The sequence below is a fragment of the Salvelinus namaycush genome, chromosome 8 (genome assembly GCF_016432855.1).
Source record: "Salvelinus namaycush isolate Seneca chromosome 8, SaNama_1.0, whole genome shotgun sequence".
In the NCBI taxonomy this organism is placed as follows: domain Eukaryota; kingdom Metazoa; phylum Chordata; class Actinopteri; order Salmoniformes; family Salmonidae; genus Salvelinus; species Salvelinus namaycush.
This window is the reverse complement of record NC_052314.1, coordinates 48,611,812-48,630,435: the sequence shown is the minus strand read 5'-3', so window position 1 is coordinate 48,630,435 and position 18,624 is coordinate 48,611,812. Positions and strand designations below refer to the sequence as shown.

The following is an 18,624-nucleotide window of genomic DNA, read 5'->3' as shown; positions in this document are numbered from 1 at the left end:
GCTTCCACCAAGATAAACATACGCAGGTAACGCTTTTCCCATTCACTATGTTGTGTTTCCAATGTATTGTTTCACTGCTGTGTTTTGTGTTTATGAGTTTTCAACTTCTGAGATGAATATGCTGGTTTTGAATGGTTTGATTCATGTTTCCTGTCAGGATATTGCCACCCGTCACTAAAATGTGCTTGTTGAAATCAACTGGACTATCCCTTATCATGTCCGCACTTCTATTCATCTCAGACTCTTATCCAAACAGTGACAAGACAAACAGTAAGTTTTACATTTCAATAACTGTTTTTGTTGATGGTTTATGTGTTCTGGGAACAAAATGAGCAGTGAGATGTTCTGTTGTCATTATAGAGAGAGAGAGAATATACATTGGTATATTACCTCCTTATTCCAAAACTGTGTGTTTACAAGGAAGAGAGCCACACATTGGTGATGCATAGTGCACCAAGCTTAAGATCAGACTATTCAATAGATTCTCAATGAATTTATGTCATTATCTTCACAGTGGGCTGTGAGGAATGCACACTGAAGCCGAACACAATCTTCCCCAACATCATGCAGTGTACAGGCTGCTGCTTCTCCAGAGCTTATCCAACCCCACTACGGTCCAAGCAAACCATGCTGGTCCCCAAGAACATCACCTCTGAAGCCACATGCTGCGTTGCAAAAGAAGGGGAAAGGGTAAAGACAATATTTAGCTAATAAAGTAGTTGGGATTGATATTCTCTACTACCTAAAGTTTGATCATCTGACCTGACGACATTCCTAGTGTAACGCACATAACATCTAAACGTATCATTTAACAACAACTCCAATGAACCTGAATGTTTTTATTTTAAACCGTCTCTCTTTCACTTGATTCTTTCTCTCCTTCTCCCCTCTCAGGTCACCACCAAGGATGGCTTCCCGGTGACGAACCACACAGAGTGTCACTGCAGCACCTGTTATTACCATAAATCATAAACTGTCTGTACGGGCTGGAAATCTCCTTGTTGTAGAAGTAAAAGCTTGGCAACAGATCATATATTTTGCACAACTTATTCCCGAAGTTCCTTGTGTTTTAAGAGAAATCACATATTAGGAAATCATTGTGATCCACAAAAGGTAATATTCTACGGATCATTTTTATAGTGCTCTCATGGTAGCAATGATATAAAGTTGTATTCCTGTACTGTGTTAATGAATGTAGACTTTACTGTATGAATTGAATACTGATTAAAATGCCAATTAACATGATTGCATCACTTCCTCCCAGCCAACTCAGCTTCATCACACTATTGGTGTCGGATGCTGAATGCACACACACACACACACACACACACACACACACACACACACACACACACACACACACACACACACACACACACACACACACACACACACACACACACACACACACACACACACACACACGCGCGTGCGTGCTTCCAAGAGTTACTCCATTCAGTCTTTCTTCTTCTACCTCCTCCCCCTCACTGACTTAAGTCAATATAATTTAGGATGCTAAACTATAGGGTGGGCAGCTTCTTGTAAAAACAAGCGTGCCCACTCCTGGAACGGAAGACGGAAGGTCAAATAAGAACATGTCTCCTTTCTGTGAAACTATTCCATTTCCTCAAAGAAATACAGTAAATACACACTGAACATACATAGATCATCATGCCAGCCATGAGCCTGTCCTCCTCATTTCTCCCATCACTGGCCTGCACTGGTTGTAAGTGAGTGAAAATGTACCTTTCAGTCGGTGTAGATGATAGGGTGGATTATACATTCATACTTGTTGTTAAGATGAGGATACCAAAAGCATTATACACATCTCAACATTTTTGGACAGACAATTTTACTTTAAGTGTATTGTTTTCTTTCTGAATGTCGATAGTACATTATTCAACGCTTATAATATGAGTCATACACAGTAATATGATGGATATGAGTGGAATTCTTATGCTATAAACATAGCACAGTCTGCCTACATGCTGACTACAGTCGCTTTCCTCTAGAAGCTCATGTAATAAATTGTTTCCTGGATATCCATATTTGGCTCATCCGAAATCGGCCTATGGAATTCCATGCGTGTGGGGAGGGGACTGATTCTCAGAACAGTGCACTATTCTGGGAGAGAGCCTTTTGTCTCTCACCACACCATGGGTGTGTTTTTGTGGGTGTGTAAGCATATGTTTGTGTGTGTGTGGGTGTGCACGTGCATGCATGCATGTGTGTGTCTGGCTGTGGCTTGTGTAGGCAATGTGGTTTAGTTTAGGGGGGGGGGGGGGTGTAACATAAGGCTGAAGACAAAAAACCCACAGCTCACAAAATCTATTTTTTTTTGGTCTCTTTGGTAAACAACCTAATTAAACATTTTAGCTAAACATGTCGGCACATACCCTTTGGAAACAGTTCTCTTATTGTAAGAATCCGTTTTTACCCATGTAAATTACCTGTATTGACCAACCCCATTTTGAGAGAAATCAATTTTATCCATTTTACAGGCCCCAAAACTATCACATATTGATAGTTGCCGCTATCACCAAATGAAGATTGCACAAAACGAATTGCTGAATTATATTAAATGGGATGTAAGGAAACTTTCTTAGCTGACCACTTACTTTCAGGGTGACTGAGGAACTTGATACATATGGACATCTAGTGGTGCAAAGTGGCAACATCAACACTTCATCCTCGCTATATGAGCCATGTTATAATTCCCTGGTGTGTTTGCCTTTCACTTTAGCGACCTGGTTTGCTTTCCTGTCCAGCTGTTTGCTACTTTGGCATCAGAGTGGGATGCGCCTTCCCTGTTCGGAGGGGGCAGTGTAGCAATCTTTGCTATATTAGCCACGTTAGAATTTGCACAAATTGAGTTAACCCTATTGGCGTGATGTATAGGGTGTTTGCCTTTCACGCCAGCCACCCGTGTTCACTTCCCTGCTCTGCTGTTGGTTACAGTAGGTGTAATACATGAGTTTAATACAATATGAGTTGAAACAAGAGAACAACAATCAGCATAAAGCGGAACTCCAGCCGTTCTACTATTAATCTTCAATAGAATGATGTAATACAATTGTTATACGGAATCAACTAGACAAACCTACTATTACACCATACTCACAAAGTCTAGGGTCTCTATGCTCTAAAAATTAGGGGTCCAACAAGGGTTCTTCTAAGATCCTAAATGTTCCTCGGAGAACCTTAGGGTTCTTGGCTCTGAAAAATGCCAACAAAAGGTTATTCCAAGAACCTCAAAGGAGCTGGCGTTCGTCGAGGAACCTCCTTAGTTGGTGGGGGTTCTTGCAGGAACCTAACTGCTCAACTGGATTTGAATTTGAGATGACAGCAGGTGCATGCACTTAACTGAAAAATTGAAAGATCTCCTCAATGTAAGGTGAGGTTTCTCCCTTGTATGATCTAAATTTATATTGTTTTATGATGATACCATCTATATTTTCATATTTTTAGAAATGGCATTGTTGTTTGACACTTCCTCCCTTTTAAAATTATTTCTAAAACAGAAAATGGACACAATTAAATAGATATCAATCAACAAAGAGGTAAGAATATGTTAAAGGCTATGGCTGCATTGGGTGCAGATGACTGAACTGCTCACTTTTGTGTTGATCTGAGTCTGCAGGTATACTGACCAGAATGCACACAAAGGTATGTACAATTGGTGTTGGTATGTTGTGCAGATCACATGTATCATCTACATTTAATTTTGGTTTCTCTAAAACCTTATAGAACTCCCTTACCTCTTCAATAAAAATCCCAGAGGCCGCTACATTATGGACAAGGTATTTGTATAAATTTGTTAAAAAAAATTCATTCACATTTGAATCATCTGTTTCAGCTATTCCTGGCTCCGTGGACTCCGAGCCAGACTGAGGCCCCTGCAGTGGACGAGTGGTTCCGGCATGCAGAGGTGTGGAACGCCGCCAACGTGAGGCTCCAGCGCACCGTCCACTGTCAAAAGGATCAGGCGGACCGGACCGCCACCACAGCGAGGCTCCCATATTCCATCCTGGTGATCGTGTCTGGCTCTCTACCAGGAACCTCCCACTCTGCCTGCCCTGCCGGAACCTGAGCCCCCGGTTTGTGGGGCCCTTCAAGGTACTTCGGGGGGTCAACGAGGTGACATATAGATTACAGCTCCCCACTAACTACCAGATCTCACCCTCTTTTCATGTTTCTCTTCTCAGGGCGGTGTGTAACGATTCTCCTCTTCGTCTGAGGAGGAGTAGGAAAAGTCGGACCAATGTGCAACGTGGTAAGTGTCCATAATTAGATTTTTAATAAATCAACATGAACACGGAACAAAATAACAAAAAAAACATGAACAAACAACCGAAACAGTTCTGTATGGTGAAACACAGACACAGAAAATAACACAACCCATAGTGAGAAAACCGGCTACCTAAGTATGATTCTCAATCAGAGACAACGATCGACAGCTGCCTCTGATTGAGGACCATACCAGGCCACACACAGAAATACAAACATAGAAAAAACAACATAGAATGCCCACCCCAGCTCACGCCCTGACCAAACACAGAAATAGACAACCTAGACATAAAACATAGAAACATACAAAGCAAACTATGGTCAGAACGTGACACGGTGGTTCCTGGTCCTCTGGCTGATGCCGTCCCCCACGACACCCCTCCGCCTCCACTGAACATCGAGGGAAGCCCTGCCTAATAAAGTTATGATTATTGCCGCAACCTTATTTCAGAAAAAAAAAAGAAAGCTGGGGTCTTGGAAATGAGATGAGCTGGCTGTTTTTTCAGCCGCCCCCAAATATGTTGTACATATTTGCTTCAGCTGACAAGCCAGCAAGAGTCACTAGCTTCTTGAGGAAGAGCGAGCAGCTGGATCGAGCAACAGGCCTGAAGTAGGTTCTGTCCTTGACTTTGATCTCTGCTGTCCTCACTTTTCCGTCTGCTCCAGGGATAACTGACTTGACAGTTCCAACTTGCCAGAGTGCCCTAGGAGACTGATCATCCACAATCATCATAGCGGTCCCAATTACACGGTCTTCCTTATCCATGTGCCACTTATGGCATCATTGAAGTGCAGGTAAGTAGTTCCATGTGAAGCAGTGGCAGAAATTGTTGGCTAGAACCTGGCTGTGTCAGACTCTGGGTAGATCACCTGTGGTAGTGACGAGTCTGGCCATTCTATGAGAAGAGAGTTAGGAGTGATTGGATCCGGTTACGCAATTTCTGACTACACATATCCCAAGAGTTCAAGATCCCTTCTATTTCGATTAGGACAGTCCCCAGCATCTCTTTGGAGATGGTCTGTCCGGCAAAGGGTGGTTTGCAGGGCAGTCTCCCAGCATCATCCATAGTGTGGCGCACTTGGTTGGTTGAAGGCGAAGCCAGTCAGAAGATTCGCTAACTGTTCCTGGAGCTGTGGGTGGAGAGTCATGAAGGCTCTCGTTCCCCTCCCTTGACATTTGTTCCTTGATCGGACAGGAACTCAAAGGGCTTTCCTCTTCGAGCAATGAAGCATCTCAATGCCAGTAGGAATGAATCAGAGTCCATGTTCGTCAGTAGATCCACGTGTACAGCCCGGGTGGTCATGCACTTAAAGATGATACCTCATCTCTTTTCATTTCTTCGGCCAATCTTGATAATATACTGTCCAAGGCAGTCCTCGCATGTAGAATAGAATATGGGCTTGTGGCGCTGCAGTCGGGCTAGAGGCAGGTCAGCCATCCTAGGCACATCTGGCTGGCCTCACCACTTCCTGCATTCGGTGCAACCAAGCTGAAAACCAAGCGAAAAGCTACCCTCCCTCTCAGAATCCAGAACCTTCGACGTAACTCAGCAAACACTCTCTCTGGTTCCGGGTGCCTCAGCTACTCATCATATGAGCAACACGGTGAGTGGATGACCTGGGTCCAGAACCACTGGGTGAAGAACGTCAGGGTCCAGATGGTCAGACCTCCAAATGCGACCTCCAACACAAATCAGTCCGGTGTCATTGTCATAGCCTCTTTTTTCAACAGATTTGTCAGGGGTTCAGTCACTGCTGCGAAGTTGGGTAAAACTCTCTGATAGAACCCACTCATTGTCAAAACTCTCAACACCTGCTTCCGTGTCTGTGGCACAGGCAAGTCAAGTATGGCTTGGAACTTGGCTGCCCTTGGCTTCACCTTCCCCAACCCTACCACATGACCGAAAAAGGTCACCTTGGGCTTGTGCAATTTCACACTTGGGTAAGTTTACCACCAACCCTGCCCCCTCCAAACACTGGAACAATCCACATATATGGTCCACATGCTCTGCTCATGAGTCGCTGTACACTACCACATCGTCAATGTAAGTGACCACATTGCTCAACCCTGCCGTCACATCAAATGTTGGAATGTGGCTAGGGCATGTTTCATCCCAAACGGAAGAACCTGACACCGATACAAGTCCTCTGGTGTCACAAAGGCAGACACCTCTTTAGCATGTTTTGACAGGGACACCTGCCAGTATCCCTTCAGCAAATAAAACTTTGAGACACACTGAGCTTTCCCAATCCGATCGATGTAATCCTCCAGCCGGGGAATAGGATACAAATCGTTTGTTTTTGTAAGAAGTATTGACATGCTGAATGCACCGAGCTGTCTGTTTAAACTACTAACACACAGCTCGGACACCATTGCATACAGCACAAGACCTGCCACCAGATGTCTCTTCATAATCCCCATGTCCAGAACAGACTATGGGAGGCACACATTACTACATAGAGCCATGGCTACATGGAACTCTATTCCACAGATAAAAACAGATAAAAATATACTTTATGGAAAGGCGAGAACTGTTAAGAGGCACACACACACAGGCACATGCTAACATGCACTCTACACACATGTACACATGGATTTTGTATTGTAGATATGTGGTAGTAGAGTAGTGGCCTGATGGCACACACTTAATGTGTTGTGAAAAGTGTTATAAAATGTAATGTCATGTAATATTTTTTATTGTATATAACTGCAACTGCCTTAATGTTGCTGGCCTTGTCAGCAGCTAATGGGATCCTTAATAAATACAAATATGTCGCCCAGAACCAATCCTTGAAGGAGGAGACATACTGCAGAACATCAACTCCTGTCTCTGGTAACAACAGCCTCTCCTTTGCCATCTTAAGTGGACCTCTCACCTCGTGCACATACACAATTTCAAACAAACTAAATCCTGTGGATTCCTTCTGCTGTAAACAGCAGAAAGGGTACCTGGGTACCCCACACAGTATGCCTTCATCATGGTTTTCAGGGTCTGATGCCACCGCTCTATCGCCCCCTGTGACTGTGGGGGGTACGCAGAAGATGTTATCTGTTAGAGTCCCAACTCACTCTGTACTTCCCGAAAAACTCTGGACATGAAATTCGACCCCTGACCCGATTGGACCGCTCGAGGTAGGTAAAGAATTGGAGCAAATCTTCCACTACAGTCCTAGCCTTAATATTCCAAAGAGGGATGGCCTCTGGGAAATGTGTAGTCAAGTCCAAAATTATCAGCAAGAACATATTTCTCTTCTTAGTATTTGTTAATGGTCATACGTAGTCTATCAGCCGAGGAAAAGGTTCCTCTACCACAGGAACTGTTTCCCCACCATCTGGCAGGCATGACATGTTTGACAAAACGCTGCTACATCCCCCTGAAATTTGGTTCATGTATACTTTGGTTCATGTATTTTGCACACCAAGATGTCCGACCATAGGATTCGCATCCCTTCCTCACAAAAACACTGGAAATTACTATCTGATGTACTACATTCCACTCTTCTGATGCTGTTCAGTCTGGAGCCCTCCATTTCTGTATCAAGACCTCCTCCTGAAGGTAACACCCCTCTTCTATCTCCTGACTCTCCTTGAGCGATGATGTGGTATCGATCAGAGGGGCATTGGTAGGGTCCTTCCGTTGCTCCTCAATAAAAACCTTCCGCTTGAATTGAAGGGGGTCCCGCACCTCCCCTAGCATAGCAAACCAGGTGTCTGCTAACTGGGTTGCTGGGTCCTCTCAATCCTTTGAGGGGTCTACCGGTACTTGCTTGGCCTACGTTTGAGAGTGAATCACTCAACAGGCTGGGAGTATTCCTTTTGCCTCAAAGCTCTCAAACTGATCCCGGAGCCCAGCAACAAAATATCTTGAGTCCACCAAATGAACAGCGTTAGAGAGGTTCAGTCGGACTGCCGGAAGTGCACTGCTTGTATTCTTAAAACGTTGGAGTATTGTGTTCCACAAGTTACACTGTAAAGCAATCTCAAGTTTATCCATTTGGGTATAGTGCGTTAGAGCCTTGTTACACATGGCCAGAGTGTGATTTTCGTCCTTAGATTCTTCTAGAAGAGACTGACTAACATTGGCATAATTGAGCCACAATGCTTTTGTGGCTTGTGCATGGGCAGACCACATCATACCAGAAAGCGTTTTGTGGGTTTCAATTCAACTGTTTTCATTTGGTTGTAAACCTGATGTAACAATCTGCCATCGCCAAGTGGATTTGGGGCAAAAGTTAAATATTGACTGCACAAGCGTGAAAAACAAATCTGTGTCAAGGCAGCAGTTTACAGTATTTACCCCAACCAAATTCAGAATATGTGCAGTGCAAGGCACCTACTCTGCCAATGGGTTGATCTCTCATATGCTTGATTGCAGGCATTTCGGTTGTTGTGTCTTTATGTTGTGCAGAAAAAGAACCTGTCAGTTTGTGTATTGTTTGTTTAAGTTGTTGCTCGTGCTGTTGATTTATTTTCTGTCATTTTATTTTCTGGGCCCCACTCAGGCCACTATCACTTTCCCCCACATTTTCAGTAGGCAGGCTAGCTAGCAAGATGTCATATGCCATACTTGGTAATAGCTTTCTGATTGGATTATGAATGACACTTGACTCACACAATTGACCAGTCACTTGTACTTATTTTGTAGTTTATTTTTTAAAGACTTTTTATTAATAAGTTACCCAATCAAGGCTGGACCCCCAGTTACCCACGTGGGCCCCCCAACTCCCCCCCCCCCCCCATCTAACAATTAGCAGAGCAGCAGCAGGCAGCAAAAGGCTGTCTACACTCATTGAGAGTGGGCGATTGAGTCCCGCTGTGGTTGGCAGTTGCAGTAAAAAAAAATATATATTATATACAGTTGAAGTCGGAAGTTTACAAACACCTTAGGCAAATACATTTCAACTCAGTTTTTCACAATTCCTGACATTTAATCCTAGTAAAAATTCCCCGTCTTAGGTCAGTTAGGATCACCACTTTATTTTAAGAAAGTGAAAGGTCAGAAAAATAGTAGAGAGAATGATTTTTTTCAGATTTTATTTCTTTCATCACATTCCCAGTGGGTCAGAAGTTTACATACACTCAATTAGTATTTGGTAGCATTGCCTTTAAATTGTTTAACTTGGGTCAAACGTTTTGGGAAGCCTTCCACAAGCTTCCCACAATAAATTGGGTGAATTTTGGTCCATTCCTCCTGACAGAGTTGGTGTAACTGAGTCAGGTTTGTAGGCCTCCTTGCTCGCACACGCTTTTTCAGTTCTGCCCACAAATTGTCTATAGGATTGACGTCAGGGCTTTGTGATGGCCACTCCAATACCTTGACTTTGTTGTCCTTAAGCCATTTTGCCACAACTTTGTGCTTGGGGTCATTGTCCATTTGGAACATCCATTTGCGACCAAGCTTTAACTTTCTGACTGATGTCTTGAGATGTTGCTTCAATATATCCACCTAATTTTACTTCCTAGAGATGCTATCTATTTTGTGAATTGCACCAGTCCCTCCCGCAGCAAAGCACCCCCACAACATGATGATGCCACCCCTGTGCTTCGCGGTTGGGATGGTGTTCTTCAGCTTGCAAGCCTCCCCCTTTTTCCTCCAAACATAACGACGGTCATTATGGCCAAACAGTTCTATTTTTTTTCATCAGACCAGAGGAAATTTCTCCAAAAAGTACGATCTTTGTCCTCATGTGCAGTTGAAAACCATAGTCTGTCTTTTTTATGGAGGTTTTGGAACAGTGGCTTCTTCAGGTTATGTTGATATAGGACTCGTTTTACTGTGGATATATATCATTTTGACCTGTTTCCTCCAGCATCTTCACAAGGTCCTTTGCTATTGTTCTGGGATTGATTTGCACCTTTTGCACCAAAGTACGTTCATCTCTAGGAGACGAACGCGTCTCCTTCCTGAGCGGTATGATGGCTGTGTGGTCCCATGGTGTTTATACTTGCATACTATTGTTTGTACAGATGAACGTGGTACCTTCAGGCGTTTCGAAAATGCTCCCAAGGATGAACCAGACCTGTGGAGGTCTACAATGTTTTTTCTGAGGTCTTGGCGGATTTCTTTTGATTTTCCCATGATGTCAAGCAAAGAGGCACTGAGTTTGAAGGTAGGCCTTGAAATACATCCACAGGTATACCTCCAATTGACTCAAATTATGTCAATTAGCATATCAGAAGCTTCTAAAGCCATGACATAATTTTCTGGTATTCTCCAAGCTGTTTAAAGGCACAGTCAACTTCGTGTATGTAAACTTCTGACCCACTGGAATTGTGATAAAGTGAGTTTTAAGTGAAATAATCTGTCTGTACACAATTGTTGGAAGAATTACTTGTGTCATGCACAAAGTAGATGTCCTAACCGACTTGCCAAAACTATAGTTTAACAAGAAATTTGTGGAGTGGTTGAAAAACGAGTTTTAATGACTACAACCTAAGTGTATGTAAACTTCCGACTTCCGACTTCCGACTTCAACTGTATACTGTATATATATACATATATATTTTGCTGTCTCCTGGGCAGAGGGGCTTCATTCCCGGTAAACCCCTGCATTAATCTGGCCCTGACTGTGGCCTACCCCTCTTACCCACCTACTACATAACACAATGCTTATGTATGTTCACCCCACAGGAAGCTGCTGAGGGAAGGATGACTCATAATAATAACTGGAATGGAATGGTACACTATGTATAGCAAAGTATGTGGCCCCCCTTTCAAATGAGTGGATTCGGCTATTTCAGCCACATCCATTGCTGACAGGTTATAAAGTCGAGCACACAGCCATGCAATCTCCATAGACAAACATTGGCAGTAGAATTGCCTTACTGAAGAGCTCAGTGACTTTCAACGTGGCACCATCAGAATGCTACCTTTCCAACAAGTCAGTTCGTCAAATTTCTGCCCTGCTAGAGCTGCCACGGTCAAATGTAAGTGCTGTTAGTGAAGTGGAAACCTCTAAGGAGCAACAACAGCTCAGCCGCAAAGTGGTAGGCCACAAGCTCACAGAGCCGGAACGCAGGGTGCTGAAGCACGTAGCACGTAAAAATTGTCTGTCCTAGGTTTCAACACTCATTATTGAGTTCCAAACACCCCTGGAAGCAACATCAGCAAAATAACTGTTTGTCGAGAGCTTCATGAAATGGGTTTCCATGTCTGAGCAGCCGCACACAAGCCTAAGATCACCATGCACAATGCCATTGGACTCTGAAGCAGTGGAAACCAGTGATGAGTGATGAATCTCACTTCACCATCTGGCAGTCCGACCGAAGAATCTGGATTTGGCGGATGCCAGGAGTATGCTACCTGCCCCAATACATAGTACCCTGTAAAGTTTAGTGAAGGAGGAATAATGGTCTGGGGCTGTTTTTCATTGTTTGCCCGAGGTCCGTTGGTTCCATTGAAGGGAAATCTTAACGCTACAGTATTCAGTGACATTCTAGACGATTCCATCGAACACCTTTGTGATTCATTCGAATGCCGACTGCGAGCCAGGCCTAATAGCTCAACCTCAGTTCCCGACCTCACTAATGATCTTGTGGCTGAATGGAAGCCAGTCCCTGCAGCAATGTTCCAACATCTAGTGGAAAGCCTTCCCAGAAGAGTGGAGGCTGTTATAGCAGAAAACGAGGGACCTACTCCATTATTTTGGAATGAGATGTTTGACGAGCAGGTGTCCACATACATTTGGTCATGTAGTGTATCAAACACATGGCAACCATCTGTTTGATGTGTCCAATACCATTCCATTGACTCTGTTCCAGACATTACTATGAGCCCATCCTCCCCTTTTTAAGGTGCCACCGGCCTCACGCATCAGTGTATCATCCATCCTTGTGATTGTAAACCATTTTGGGTGATTTTAGTTGACCATAGGAAATAAGAGCTAGTGCGTAAACTTCCGCAATACGGGTTTGATTGAATAGGCTCTCTCTCTCGCTTCCCTGCTTGGCTATACTCAGTTGACTGTCACCTCTGCTGTAGTCCACTGTCCACTGTCCACTGTTTCCCTTGACACAGAAGGCACAAAAGACCCTGAGAGGTATGGTGTGTGTGTTGCTGGACGAAGCGTCAGTGTGCGAGAGACAGTGTGTGCACTTTCTTGGGTGAGATAGTACATTGTGTGTGTATGTGAGGTTTGCGTCTGTGTGACCCAGTCTCAAACCTCTCCTTGCAGCTGTCAACATCAGGTAACAACTTTTACTTCTTCTCTCTCAGCTACATCCACTTGAAATTATAATTTTAAATTCCTTGAAGACGCATTTTGTTGTCACAAAATCAAATTCCTCTAAATGTATTTATTGTCTTATTGAGAAAATTGATACTGGTGATGTGGTGGATATATATGAGAAGAGTGATTTTGTGTTTTGTTTACTGCTAAATCAATCTGCTCAGATGTGTATTTTTTGGCCCCATTATGTTACATAGGGTGCTACTGCAGGATTGTTTTAGATGTTATGGACTTTTTAGATGTCTATGACTCAGATTTGACATTAGCGTGCATGCTTTAGAGAGCATTTCATGAAATTACTGGGTAAAAAAAACAATTTTGTTCATACTTTAAAAACTCTACAAAGTTTGACCAAAGAGTAATCCCATTAATTTATGTAGCTAGTAAAACCGACAAAGACAACATTCACGTGATATTTATACCATTAGGCTAAAACAGAATCATCCTGTTTCAATCTCTTCCAAGTGATTTATCATTTTTGGCATGCAATATCTCCCCCCCACCCCCCTGCATTGTCTCCAAACCCAGGGACAAAAAGTTTGTGGACTTAGTCGACTCTCTTTCCTGTCTAGTAGCTTCTGATGTTTGCTTTAGCGTCCACTGAACTCTCAATGTGACATTTTGAGAGAGGGGTGCATCTCTGAAGGGAGAGTTTCACACTATGGTAACTGAGAGGGAGGGTGTTTATTTTTTATTTTTTTTGCTTTATTTAACTAGGCAAGTCATTTAAGAACAAATTCTTATTTACAATGACGGCCTACACCAGCCAAATCCAGAGAACGCTGGGCCAATTGCGCACCACCATATGGGACGTCCGGTGGTGAAACAGCCTGGAATTGAACCAGGGGCTGTAGTGACACCTCTAGCACTGAGATGTAGTGACTTAGACCGCTGCACCACTCGGGAGCCCAAAAGGGTCTCAAGATTTAAATGTTCTAAAGTTGGAGGAAATGGTTTGTCCATTGGTTTTGAACGATTGCATAATAAGGGATTTGTCATTGCCCTTATCAGAGACCAAGGTAGACAAACCTCATGTCTGTCTTTGATATACAGTATGATAAAATAATTTGAATGGCCCATTTATACCCATAATTAAAGTGGCAGTCTGCAGTTCAAACAATAACAAAGCGTTTACCCTGCCACTGATTTTTTAAACAGCTGAGGGATGGGGCTGGTAGATAGACAGAGCTATGGATGCAAGGACTGCAATATTTTAGGTTCTGATGGGGTACGACAATTAAACAAGGCATTAATAACTTTATATTCTTCAAGAATCAATGGGTATATAACAATAATATAAAAGTACAAAAATGTATGTACTAATCACACTTTGCTGCTTTAAATGCCCAAAACAGCTGTTTTTATCTCACTATCAAAACAAAGAAGCAAAAAACGATATCTCAAGCAAGAATTTTGCTAGGAATGTTTGGGAGTGGTCTGAGTGGAAGGGTTCCCTTTCAGTCGATACTCTCGGTACAACACAACTCACTTTTGCGACTTCGATTGAAGAACTAAAATCACGCCTGACAAGGCTAAGGAAACCCGTGCCTTTCTGAAAGCCCCCCCTTCCACAGGTGATAACCCTGTGGCTCGAATTCATTCCTTAAATTATTTCACTCTTCACCTCGATGTGAGCAAGAACAATTCACGCTTCTACAAAAAAATTATATTGGAACATGAAACTATCTGACTTTGTGCCATCTAAACTGTCCCTTCATGATTTTTTCTCAGAGTTTTATTGTCACATTTTTTTTTGTTATTCTTCGGTTTGCTTTAGCAATGAGTAAGATGGCAAAAAATTGGACAGAGACGATGAAGGCAAAGCCGGGCTCGGGTTTGCGACCATGCCTCCAGTCATGCGGTTATACCATTTCTCCCAAAAATACTCACGATTTCTGTTCGGCTTGGAACACTCTCAGGAGGACTTCACTCGAATCAGTTCATGTGCTCATTGCTAGCAGCTGCATGCAACCTCCTTGGATAGACATGTAGCATTCTTGAGAAAGGTCGGGGTTAACATTGGCGACCTTCCTGTGCTGGATGCCGGTACCTGCCAAGTTGCAGGACGTGGGAGGGATTTGGGGCTGTGGTCAGAGCAGAACTAGCCTCCCAGCAGGGCTGATTCGGTCTCCCATAGTGACTCACTGGGCCAAGGTTCAGATGACGACATGTTAACTCTGGCGGGCTCAGCAGGGTTCTTGGTTGATGAGGAGGACTTCATTCAGGGGCAGCCACCTCCTCACGCTAGTGATTGACCTCCCTCGCAGAAGTGACCTTCCTCCACCACAGAAGAAATCTGTACCTGCCCCCTGTGATTGCTGCAGTCAAGCACCACCTGCCTCTTTTAGCAAGGAAGTAACGGCAACCTGGTCCAAGCCACATTCCCTTTCGTCCGTAACTATGATGCAGTTCTACCAGATCGAGCTGCTGTCGGAGTTGGATGCAGCTTTGACTGCCAGGTAGCCCCACACAGAGCTCTTGTGCAGATTTCATTCTGCCCATGTCCCGGTGCACCGTTCTGCCACTCAGGAAACGTATTGGAGCTACTGTGGTGGAAAAGTGTCACCTTTAGCTGACTCTCTTGGAGGTGCCAGAGAGGGACAGATAGATGTACTTTGATGAGCAGATTTCTCCTACGGGGTTGTTCGTCCCGATTTTAGGCAAAAAATAAGCAGAAAGAGGCACTGCGTGCTTTTCCCCTTTGGGGCTGACGGTGGCGAACCTTCCCGAAAGGAGTCAGGCGGAGCCCTCCTGGCTAAGCGGCTGTCGAGAGTGGTGGAAATAATAAAGAACCAGTCTATCCCAGTCCACGAGAGGGCATTAATGCCCCCTCAGATGGCATTTTACGGGAGACTCACTGCCTGCTCCGACCAATGTCGCGCATGCGCAGTGTTGCCCTGGATCATGTGAACAGTGACGTCAGGATACAGGCTGCAAGATGACGCCGACAGAGCGGGAAGCTCTGCTTCTAGCTCCTAAGCAACTTTGCGGTATTTCGTTTTTTGTGTGTGTTATTTCTTACATTATTAGCCCAGGACATTTTTTGTGTTATTACATTCAGCCGGAAAAAACTAAAGAAGTAAACCACCAGTAACTCACCAGTATTACAACCGGGAATACGACTTTCCCGAATTGGATCCTTTGTTCGTACCCCTCAGGGCAATTTAACTGATTCCAGAGGCTGATCCAAAACACAGCTAACAGAGAAGAGATATTCGGAGTGGACTTCTAGTCCGACTCAGGATGCGTGCACACCATCCACCGCTTTCGAGTATATTCCTCGCTAATGTTCAGTCTCTGGAAAATAAAGTAGACGAGCTCAGGGCGAGAATCTCCTTCCCTAGAGACATCAGGGATTGTAACATACTCTGTTTCACAGAAACATCTCTCTCTCTCTCTCTCTCTCTCTCTACTGTCTTTGTCCATACAGCCAGCTGGGTTCTCAGTATATTGCGCAGACAGGAATAAAGAACTCTCCGGGAAGAAGAAAGGAGGGGGTGTATGTTTCATGATTAACCACTCATGGTGTGATTGTGATAACATACAGGCCTTTTGTTCACCCGAGCTAGAATACCTTAAAATAAAATGCCGACCGTATTATTCCCAAGAGTATTCTCTCCGGTTATAATCACAGCCATGTATATTCCCCCTCAAGCCAATACCACGACGGCACTCAAAGAACTGTACTGGACTTTATGCAAACTGGAAACCACATATCATGTGGCCACATTTATTGTAGCTGCGGATTTTAACAAAGCAAATTTGTGGAAAACGCTACTGAAGTTCTACCAACACATTGACTGTAGCACTCGCTCTGAGAAAACATTAGACCACTGCTACTCAGCTTTGAAATTGTCACGATCGTCGTAGTGAGGAGACCAAGGCGCAGCGTGTGAAAAATACATCTTCTTTTATTGGAAGACGAAAACAAAACAACAAACAGACGACCGTGAAGCTATAAAAGACTAAGTGCTAACATGCAACATAGACATAGACAACTACCCACAAAAGCCTACTGCCTATGGCTGCCTTAAATATGGCTCCCAATCAGAGACAATGAATGACAGCTGTCTCTGATTGAGAACCATTCAGGCAACCATAGACATACCTAGACACCTACACTCAAACACAAACCCATCTACTCTACCTAAACCCCCTATACCATACAACCACCCAAGACGAGACAAAAACACACAAACATCCCCCCTGTCACACCCTGACCTAACCAAACTATTACAGAAAACAAAGATAACAAAGGCCAGGGCGTGACAGTACCCCCCCCCCCCAAAGGTGCGGACTCCGGCCGCAAAACCTGACACAGAAGGGGAGGGTCTGGGGTGGGCCTTATTATGGCGGCGGCTCGGGTGCGGGACGTGGCCCCCACTCCACCATTGTCAATACCCGCTTTGGTGGCTCTGGTAGATCCTGGCTGACTGGCGGCTCTGGCAGATCCTGGCTGACTGGCGGCTCTGGCAGATCCTGGCTGACTGGCGGCTCTGGCAGATCCTGGCGGCTCTGGCAGGTCATGGCTGACTGGCGGCTCTGGCTGGTCATGGCTGGCTGACGGCTCTGGCTGGTCATGGCTGGCTGACGGCTCTGGCTGGTCATGGCTGGATGACGGCTCTGGCTGGTCATGGCTGGCTGACGGCTCTGGCTGGTCATGGCTGGCTGACGGCTCTGGCTGGTCATGGCTGGATGACGGCTCTGGCTGGTCATGGCTGGATGACGGCTCTGGCGGCTCCTGTCTGGCGGAAGGCTCTGGCGGCTCCTGTCTGGCGGAAGGCTCTGGCGGCTCCTGTCTGGCGGAAGGCTCTGGCGGCTCCTGTCTGGCGGAAGGCTCTGGCGGCTCCTGTCTGGCGGAAGGCTCTGGCGGCTCCTGTCTGGCGGAAGGCTCTGGCGGCTCCTGTCTGGCGGAAGGCTCTAGCGGCTCCTGTCTGGCGGACGGCTCTGAAGGCTCAGGACAGACGGGCGGCTCTGAAGGCTCAGGACAGACGGGCGGCTTTGAAGGCTCAGGACAGACGGGCGGCTTTGAAGGCTCAGGACAGACGGGCGGCTTTGAAGGCTCAGGACAGACGGGCGGCTTTGAAGGCTCAGGACAGACGGGCGGCTTTGAAGGCTCAGGACAGACGGGCGGCTTTGAAGGCTCAGTACAGACGGGCAGCGCAGGCGGCGCTTGGCAGACGGACAGCTCAGACGGCGTTGGGCAGACGGGCAGTTCAGGCGCCGCTGGGCAGACGGCAGACTCTGGCCGGCTGAGGCGCACTGTAGGCCTGGTGCGTGGTACCGGAACTGGAGGTACCGGGCTAAGGACACGCACCTTCAGGCTAGTGTGGGGAGCAGCAACAGGATGCACAGGACTCTGGAGACACACAGGAGGCTTGGTGCGTGGTGTAGGCACTGGTGGTAATGGGCTGGAGACAGGCACCACAGGGCTAGTGCGTGGAGGAGGAACAGGGCTCTGGAGACGCACAGGAAGCCTGGTGCGTGGTGTAGGCACTGGTGGTACTGGGCTGGGGCTGGGAGGTGGCGCCGGAAATACCGGACCGTGCAGGCGTACTGGCTCCCTTGAGCACTGAGCCTGCCCAACCTTACCTGGTTGTATGCTCCCCGTAGCCCGACCAATGCGGGGAGGTGGAATAACCCGCACTGGGCTGTGTAGGCGAACCGGGGACACCATGCGTAAGGCTGGTGCCATGTATGCCGGTCCGAGGAGACGCACTGGAGGCCAGATGCGTTGGGCCGGCTTCATGACATCCGGCTCAATACTCAATCTAGCCCGGCCGATACGAGGAGCTGGTATGTACCGCACCGGGCTATGCACACATACAGGAGACACCATGCGCTCTGCCGCATAACACGGTGTCTGCCCGTACTCCCGCTCTCCACGGTAAGCATGGGAAGTGGGCGCAGGTCTCCTACCTGACTTCGCCACACTATCCTTTAGCCCCCCCCCCCCCAAGAAATTTTTGGGGTTTCTTCAGGGGCTTCCAGCCACGCCTCCGTGCTGCCTCCTCATACCACCGCTCCTGGGCTTTAGCTGCCTCCATCTCTTCCCGAGAGCGGCGATATTCTCCAATGTGAGCCCAGTGTCCTTTTCCCTCCAAAATT

The 18,624-nt window shown here is 45.8% G+C and overlaps 1 protein-coding gene across 1 annotated transcript; it reads left to right on the top strand.

Moving 5' to 3' along the window:
• On the top strand, positions 1–1,245 carry LOC120051953 (glycoprotein hormones alpha chain 2). The gene is made up of 4 exons (XM_038998831.1): positions 1–26; positions 158–270; positions 515–690; positions 895–1,245. The coding sequence occupies exons 2-4, from the start codon at positions 180–182 to the stop codon at positions 970–972; spliced, it is 345 nt and encodes a 114-aa protein (XP_038854759.1). The 5' UTR covers positions 1–26; positions 158–179; the 3' UTR covers positions 973–1,245.
• The last annotated feature ends 17,379 nt before the right edge of the window (positions 1,246–18,624 follow it).

What these genes read in the sequence shown, in the direction of transcription:
- LOC120051953 (XM_038998831.1), top strand. Translation starts at nt 180, where the DNA reads ATGTGCTTGTTGAAATCAACTGGACTATCCCTTATCATGTCCGCACTT. An exon ending in AAACAGTGACAAGACAAACA is followed by an intron (nt 271 to 514) that starts GTAAGTTTTACA and finishes TTATCTTCACAG; the next exon opens with TGGGCTGTGAGGAATGCACA. An exon ending in TTGCAAAAGAAGGGGAAAGG is followed by an intron (nt 691 to 894) that starts GTAAAGACAATA and finishes CTCCCCTCTCAG; the next exon opens with GTCACCACCAAGGATGGCTT.